This window comes from Physcomitrium patens, chromosome 19 (assembly GCF_059467195.1).
Source record: "Physcomitrium patens ecotype Gransden chromosome 19, ASM5946719v1, whole genome shotgun sequence".
NCBI classification, from domain to species: Eukaryota; Viridiplantae; Streptophyta; class Bryopsida; order Funariales; family Funariaceae; genus Physcomitrium; species Physcomitrium patens.
The window spans coordinates 8239233-8248039 of record NC_143428.1 but is presented as its reverse complement, the minus strand read 5'-3'; the positions used below and the strand labels follow the sequence as shown (position 1 = coordinate 8248039).

Genomic DNA, 8807 nt, shown 5'->3' with positions numbered 1-8807 from the left:
TATGCCACTGATCCTACAAACTACTTCAATCTCTACTTATTCTAAAACAACTTATTCATCTATTTCAATTAAGTTTATTATCAATTTTTTAATCCTAAATTTTATTGACTCTACTTATAAAAATACATTATTTGATTAAAAAAACACATTTTGCACTTTATATATAAAAAAAAAAAATTGATAAAGAAACAACTGTATTTGTTTTTCATAATATTCATTGAGATAATAGATTTCTAGCTTACATTATATTAAATCAAGGATCCAAATTTATATCAAAATTTTAGAAGATATTTTTTAATATATTAAAAATTAATATTAATTTATTTTAAAACTTTTGTTTTCAAATCGATAGATAATTAAAACATATCAATTTAATATTGGAGTAACATTTGCACTATTAATTATCACCAAGACAATTGGATAATTAACTTGCCATAAATAAAAATTTATCATATTAATATGATACATTTCTTAACTTAAGAAATACCATATTTTTCCAATCATAATTACTACATATAATTGTCTTTAACTAATTAAAAGTAAAAAGTCCAAGAACAAGGGATTTGGCAAGTAATTTATTTGAGCTTTATGTGACATTAAAGGTATGGCAAAAGAAGTTTAAAATAACAAAAGCCAATACTAACATCTTTAGAAAAGAAAATCTACACAAAGCTAGTAATAAGGTATGGATACTTTGTTGTAATATCATGACTAATGAACATTGTGATAAAAAGGCATCAAATTGGTGTCCAAAAGTACAAACAATCATGCATATGATAGATATTTAGGTAAAACTTACTTTGATGCATCCAAATGAATATATTTGGTACTACATCATTTAAAGGATTCCACGCTTATGGACAAAAATGATTCATAAATGATATCATATAAAGTTTGTAAATAGATATTTATTTTTGGTCAATATAAATCTTCATGCCTTTTTTTTATTTTAGGTTTTAACTGATTTTAATAGAAGAAACCGTAAGGATACTTTTAACATGCAAAGTCAAGAAACTCAAGAAATTTATATAATAACCCAAAAAACTTGTTTGTTAAGAAAAGACACATAACTGGATATTTTGAAGCAGATTCAAACCTACTAAATAACAACCCCTCCAATAATCTATTCTTTCTTGGATGTAAGGCCTTAGAATGGCAAGGTCCTTATATCACATGAGAATTGTTTTTATATTTATATTTTTTTATTCTAGTATTTATTTTGGTGATTTCCATTAACTTGAATAGAAATTTGAACATCATCACATTGTATTAATTCCATATAATCTAGAAATAAGTCTTTGTTTGTAACTCCTGATTATCTTAATTGAAGCTAGAATTTCATAAAATAGCTTGAAACAAAATTCCATCTCTAATTTGTATTACTTCCAATATTCCTGATACTTTAAAATAGACAAGGGCATACTATGTAAGTCTATCAATCTTCTGTGGAAAGATCTACTTTCTTATGACTCACCAAAAATAAATTAAATAAAACTAAAAAAAAGTTTAAGATGCTTAATTCCACAATTAATGCAGTTGGACAACTCAAGTCAAAAACATCCCGAAGTACCATCATAGGATGTAGAAGAAAGGAGGATGCAGAAGAAAGAAACTAGACATCCAAATGAGTCATATACACACACTTCCAAATACCTTGGAGTGGAGGATATTCACCAAACTGCAATTGTGAGAAAGTAGAGGTCCACTATTTAAGATAAATTGATTTTCGGCAATGTTAACATATGCAAAGACACACGATCACCACTCCACCACTGCCACGCTTATCTACCTCCTAACCCATTTTACAATTATCAAGTCAGAAAGAGCAGCTTAAATGCTCAAACAATCTGACTTCACAAGTGAGGTCATCTGGCACTTCCACAAGCGCTTGGACAGACTTGCTGAAGAATTACTCAAACAGAACAACCTCGCAGCCAGCTTCCACAACTTCGAAACGCCATGTGACACTGGACATTATCCGTGAAGTGTAACTCCGTGGACTAAACTTCATAATTTGAAATCAGTTGACTCTTGGCGCATAATTTGATGTCAACTTTGGCATCACCTGACGGCCTCTTAACAGCGTTTCCACCTCTCTGTCAAATAAGAGATTAAAAAAGTTATTCAGTATGTTTAGCATAATTGATAAAATGCATGAAAGGAAAGCAAAGAGTTGGACCTAACATAAGACATCTTTTGAGTACGATTGACACCTGAGGAACCTACGTATTTTGGATAACAATGCATCAGATTCGACAACAAAACCACCATATCATTCGCGAGTCAACATTTTCCTAGTTGCTTATCTTCTCATAGTAGAAAATTTTGTTTTAGAACCGCCACGAGCTGTTCATTAAAAAAGTATTCATGCTTGTACCTAAAGCTTCTGCTTGCCATTATGAGAGTTATTTCTTTTGTGGTGCCTTCTTATTTGAGGACTTCTTTTCTGATGATTTTTTTTCTGGGGGTGGAGCTATTGGATTAACATTTTCCTGAAAAATCGTGTAACAAGCTTTAATAATTAAGATCACTTTCAGCTTCACTTATTCGTGAAATATATTATTTTTCTTTCGTTATTATGTATGTCCTTCCCTTTCTTCAGACTTGATTCGACCATACTGAAACTCTTATAACACTGTAAGATTTCATTACCATCATGATCTATGCAGCCTTATAAGTACTCTAGGGTCCCTGATTAGACTTAAAACATAGAATGTACATCTCTTACCTTAATACAAACGTAAACATAATGCAAATCAGGGTCTTCAAGCTTGAATGTAGGTCCTAATGTCAGATCTTCTCCAAGAGATACAGGTTCGGTGATGGGCCGAGAGGTGCCCTCGTGCGCTCTCTTGGATCCAGGTCTTGCTGCGGTGACACCAATCACAATCCATTAATTGCGACGTATCACGCATTACAAATCAAAGTTTGATAATTAAAATAACGTCAATACACGTGCTCCTTCGACAGCTATCTTGTGTTTTACGCAAACAAACTCTCAAAGACAGTGCACACCTACGAGGAACCTACTGTATGACATCAACCTCACATTTTATGTACAAAATGACCTAACCAAGAGATTTCTGTCATCTTGATAAAAGTCATATGTGATACCCTCAAGGCAGACGCAGAATTATCAGCAACTTGCAGCAAATAAAGTTCGTTAGCTTGTCCTAAATTTTCTTCTTGAGCACCAAAATAATAAGCAAAGCTTGGAAGTAAAAAATAAATAAATTAAATCTAAAAAAATTTAAAAAGGAAAAAAAGGAAAAAGAAAAAAGAAGTTACTAAGCATACGTAATACGTGCAGTTTGATCTCCCAAGGAGCTTCTTCCGACTTCAAATGGGGTATTCGCACTCTAGGATCACCATACGTGATCTGTTTTAAAAAACCATATCAATAAACAGAGCCATTGTAAACAGTTAAAAAAGATAAAACTGACCAAGAGATGCAAATTGGTGCACAACTTCTCGTATCAGATACTGGATGTAAGAGTACGGTACTAACACTTATTTGAATACTTCACGCTAAGTACTGTGAAACAGAACTTACAAGCATGTAAACACCTCCAGGTTTCAAGACTCTGCACCCACGCAGACCCACTGTAAGTTAAGCGTTGTAGATGACACACACGCGAACACGCTTGACATTAGTATGTTCGAGGGAGCTTTCTAGACAAAATAAATTGCATCTATCCAAAAAAAACACTTCATGCTTCCATCATGTTCTTGTAGATACTCAACACTCAAACGGTGTAGAAAATTGAAGAATCGAGAAAATACGCTTTCTATTCCGAGCGTATTAAATAAGATTTAAGAATTCCTAAACTACTCATATTAGGAACAGGTCATTAATAGCGTAAAGTCACATGTGCCTACAGAGCAAAGATGATTCGAGGGATAACCTGCGAACTTCCTTAATCATGGATGCAGCACTTGTTGGTGCACTGGATCCGCACTGTTAACATCATTCACAATCCACTACCGATTCATTACATGAAAATAAATGGCGGGTGCGTCAACATATGCTCACTCTAAAATAAACAATGTAGCAACAAGTCATTCGTATACAATACAAGCTGTTGCGAACTCCACAAAGACATTGACGTTGAATAGTAACTTTTCAGTGACTCACTACTTCAACTGTGGAATACTGGTAAAAGCAGACACCAAGAGAAAAAGATGATTACCATCAATGAGTCGAACATGCCTGCACGCATGTTACCAAGTAAACAGAGTCAGCCCACATGAGTAGCATCAGATATAAGTATAGACGTAGGATTATTTAGTAACGTTGGACAGTTGGAAATGAGGCAGTTTCAGAATAAAGTACACGATAAGTAAGACAGACTTGAATAAGCAAGCACATACCTTTATCCAGGATAGAATCGAATTCTCCATCTTTAAAACCGAGTGATCGAACATCCATTCTCTGATCTGGAATCGCAAGAACCAAATGTGCTACATGTAAGCGACCCTCCCCAATAAAATCACCCTTACTAAGAAAGTTGTTAAAATGGTCCAGCTTGCAACCCCATGAGAAAACTTTGGACTTTTCTATAACTGTGGTACTAGCTAAACAACCACACTCCTAAAAATCTAAACATCAAGTACAAAGTGACAGAAAAGCAACAGAAATCAGGGGAAGAATAAATTGGAAATTACATTGAAGTTGTGGCATGTCCTTGTATTTCTCTATCATAGCGTCAATCACAACCTGAGAAATGTCGATATTCATAATAGTTTGATAGCCGTCGTTTACCATGTCCTCTGATATGACTGTTCCCACAACAACAAGCTAGAACCTGCCTTTGAGAACCTTCAAAGAGAAACCTTATCTAAGACCAGCCAAAAACGTGATTCGGCATAGCTTAGTGAGGAAGTTTCTCAAGGAAACACTATGAGGTATAGATACTCCTGAAACAACAACTTATTAACACTCCCCGAACACGGGGAACTAGACAAAAAATCAAAACTCCCATATCGTATAACACAATATCAAATTGCACTAGGAGGAATGTGAAAAGTCAATAAGTGACTAGGATTCACACAAACCTGCATTTCCGCAGCCAACCATCAACAAATTGTTTGTCTTAGGCATGTACATGTTGATAAGGGGCGCCAAACCACCATATCGCTGGTACCAATCGAATGATCCAACATCTTGGCTGTACCTATTGTCCCAGTAGGACTCATCCCCGTAGGCCTGTGGCTGCCCTTTCTCTTTCGTCATACTTGTATTACATACAATGCCCCCTCAACCTGAAAGCCAAACGCCAGCTTCTCGATCAACTACTGCTATACTCTAAACATAGATCAGTGGAGTGCAGTTGCGAAAACAGACAACGCACATTCGCCTCTCCCTTCATTGGAGATAAAACAACAGCACTTGGCTCATAACTGATATTGAAAGGTTTCGCATTTCGGATATAAACATGGTGAGGTTCTGCAAGTCCAAACTTCATGACTGAGTTCGTTCGGCATTTGCGCTACTAGACCACTTTCAGGGTAAAATTGTTACGACACAAATTAACATCTCCATATCCACACCCGACTGTTGCAGTTAATAACAATTTATTTACACTGGCTCAGCAATTACACTTGGCAACCACAAGGCAACTAGCACACAGTAGATAACTACGTTTGCCATCGTCTTCATACTCACATGCCGCGCTCGCACATAGGCCTCACTATTTAACCTCCACCAGAAGCACAACCTCATTACCCAAAATTTGCTCATGTCAAACTGTTAACTACGTATTTACTAAGGAAAATCTCATGGAAAGAAATAATAAATAAATAAAGCACTCTCATGATGGTTCAAAGCCCAGACCTAATAACCGTTCTTGGCATTCAAAATCACGAGTATTGAAGGACTTAAATTAAGTGATATGCCTGAAGCCTTTGAATATGATCCATCAGCAACAGGTTCTACACTCCGAGGAGAACTGGACGTCTCACATGCTCACCAAGTAGCAATACTATCAAGAATACCAAACGTATACAGTGCAAGACAACGCCCAATCAATCGCATGAATAATCGGGGGAAAGTCTGAATTTAGACGTGAAATATTCCAAAAACCGATCTGCCTCACAACGCCGCGATCGATCGATACCACTTCCAAAAAACAAAAACAAAATCCTTCAAAATGTGCATCTCTAAATGCTACACAAAGCCAATGATCACATCCCACCATTGTGAGCCAAAATCACGTAGCACGCTCACAGAACCACAACACACACCTCCGCATTGCTCACCCCATAAATCAACACCACAGCTCCCACTTCCACAATTCCAAATCAGGAAAAGATAAATATAAACATAAAAATAAACTAACACCACGACACCTCTGTTCTTCCTCCTCCACTTCTCTCTTTCATGCTTTTCCTTTCAACCCCAAGCTTCCATCTCCACACCGTCAACCATTCATTTATTCCTTCACTCATTCACCACGGCAGTGAGCAGCATTGCCCAAACAGGCACATCCGCATCACACAAGCACATCTCGCTTCACAATCCCGCACCTGTCCATCAGTTTCCTCTCCCTCCACACTCAAAAAAACCCTAGAAACCTCAACCAACGCGAACATCCCACAACGTCACCTCCCGCAAGCATTCCAGCCACACTCACCTCACCGTTCGCAGGCCTTCCGTAACCGAATCGTGTCCCGTAACTTCTCCAGGGCTCCACTCCAGCTGCTCACCCGCGTGAGAAATACGTCGCAATTTGGTGCCTCGCCTGCACGAAGCGTATGGGCAAATCGAAGCTTCGATGTCAAGAAGACGCAAGCGGGTACTCATCCACGACCAAGGCCAAATGCGTAATCGTGGCCGTTGGTGGTTCTGATGGCCGGATGGCCATGAGCCAGTTTTGGGTTACGGGCACGTGTTTGGGTCATGCTTCCCTTAAAACCGTTGTTTTAGAATCCAACATCTCATCGCCACCTCGAAGTTATATTGGAGTGTGAGAACTTCTTAAGGGATGACGAGGCGCTGCTTCATTGGCTGATTTCTCCAATCAATGCATGAAAATGAAGGGAAAAAAGAAGAAGTAGTAGTGACCTTACACATGGGTGGACATCATGCATGGTGAGTTTGTTTGTTGTTGGGATGTGATACAAGGGGGAGGAGATGATGGGGATTTAAATTTTTCTTAACTTTCATAATAATCATATTAAAAATAAATAAATAAATAAATAAATAAATGAAAACAACTTGTATACTTTATTAGATAAAATTTGATGATTTTATGGTCTCAATATAAAGATGATTAGAAGAGTTAATTTTATCTTTTTTCTTTTAGTTTGACAAAACTATGTTTAAACTTGTATTAAATTTAAACGTCTTCCATTACTTATTATTAAAACTTAAACAATAAAAGTATTTAATATAAGCAATCTATATTAGATTGCTTTTTTAAAGGTGTTGTTTTGCTTAAGTTTCTTCTTTTAGTTTGACAAAACTATGTTTAAACTTGTATTAAATTTAAACGTCTTCCATTGCTTATTATTAAAACTTAAACAATAAAAGTATTTAATATAAGCAATCTATATTAGATTGCTTTTTTAAAGGTGTTGTTTTGCTTAAGTTTCTTCTTTGCATCTATTTCTTATAATTATCCATCTATAACTACTTAGATTGGATATATATATATATATATATATATATATATATATTATCTAATTAAGCCACACCATTCTACTTAGTGTATGTTTGGAAAAAACATAAAAAAGAAAAGAAAGAAGATGGGAGGAGAAATAATAGATATATTTTTTACAAACTTTTTTACAAGATCCAACTATCTTTATCAATGTTTTTTTTTTAATCTTACTTTTTGTTACTTTATCATAAATAAATTTTTTATTTTTTTATTAATCTAATATACATTTTTATTTTGGTTTTTTTATCTATTCATGAAATAATTAATTTTTTTCTTTTACTAATTATAATTCCATTAAAATAAGATTTCTTCATATGAAGGTCTTTCATAAAATTTGGCTAATTGATATCAATCCTCATGTTATATTAGATTTATTTATTGAATTTAAAAATATAATTTTTTAATTATATAATTTATAAATAATATATTTTAATATTTATTATCTTTTATGCCAATCAAATTTGATATAAATTCCAAAAAACTAAAAAATCAATACATTTTTGTGTCATTCAAAAAGACTAAAAAAATATTCAATGGTGGCATAATATTAGACTAGAATGGCTATTGCCAAAGACAAAAAGACTAAAAAGTCTTAAAACAAGACTAAGGACTAGAAAGGCATTGATAAGAGTAAAAAAGACTTCACTCTTACTTCCATATATACTATCTAGTTAGAAGCTATGTGGCAACATTCTACAGAGCCTCTAATATATGTCCAATTTGTAAGATACATGTTCTAACTTGGAATTTAAGTTTCCTATATGTCTACCATATTATTAGCTTGTACCATAAGCTATTAACATGTTGTCGTGTTGTAATTCAACTACTATGTGAAAATAATGTACATATATATATATATATATATATATATATATATATATATAATTTATTATACAATGTGGTATTAAATTTTAGTTGAATGCAAAATGTGATTAGATTACTACTTTGAAGTAGTTAGTCTAAAAGAGCTACTATTGAAGTTGATTTTTATGTTGATAATAGCTTTACCATACTTAGAGCCACTTATAGTAGACATTGGTGACTTTTAAAATCTTGTTTTACTTCTTTTATTTGATATTTAGGACACACGTTATATAAAACTTATTAGAAAGAAGATTAGAGAAAGGTTTTGGTATCAAAAAAAGT

At 34.3% G+C, this 8807-nt stretch overlaps 1 protein-coding gene across 6 annotated transcripts; it reads right to left on the bottom strand.

Annotated features, from left to right (window-relative positions):
* Window positions 1-1684: 1684 nt before the first annotated feature.
* Window positions 1685-6760, bottom strand: LOC112295730 (uncharacterized). Of its 6 annotated transcripts, XM_024547623.3 has the most exons (11): window positions 6633-6760; window positions 5056-5262; window positions 4666-4779; window positions 4372-4437; window positions 4191-4210; window positions 3906-3958; window positions 3554-3584; window positions 3289-3379; window positions 2729-2868; window positions 2378-2492; window positions 1866-2096 (listed from the first exon to the last, which is right to left on the bottom strand). In XM_024547623.3, the coding sequence occupies exons 2-10, from the start codon at window positions 5231-5233 to the stop codon at window positions 2406-2408; spliced, it is 780 nt and encodes a 259-aa protein (XP_024403391.1). In that variant the 5' UTR covers window positions 5234-5262; window positions 6633-6760; the 3' UTR covers window positions 1866-2096; window positions 2378-2405. The 6 variants fall into 6 exon arrangements, with proteins under 6 accessions (XP_024403392.1, XP_024403388.1, XP_024403390.1 ...); XM_024547624.3 differs by lacking the exon at window positions 2378-2492 and having other exon boundaries at window positions 1685-2096; window positions 4666-4838; XM_024547620.3 differs by lacking the exon at window positions 2378-2492 and having other exon boundaries at window positions 1685-2096.
* Between the last annotated feature and the right edge of the window lie 2047 nt (window positions 6761-8807).

Excerpts from the sequence above, each read along its gene's own strand:
- LOC112295730 (XM_024547620.3), bottom strand. The coding sequence starts at position 5,233 with ATGACGAAAGAGAAAGGGCAGCCACAGGCCTACGGGGATGAGTCCTAC. Across the intron at positions 3,959-4,190 it reads GCATGTTCGACTCATTGATG|TGCGGATCCAGTGCACCAAC; the intron begins GTAATCATCTTT and ends TGATGTTAACAG. Across the intron at positions 3,380-3,553 it reads CTGGAGGTGTTTACATGCTT|ATCACGTATGGTGATCCTAG; the intron begins GTAAGTTCTGTT and ends TTTTTAAAACAG.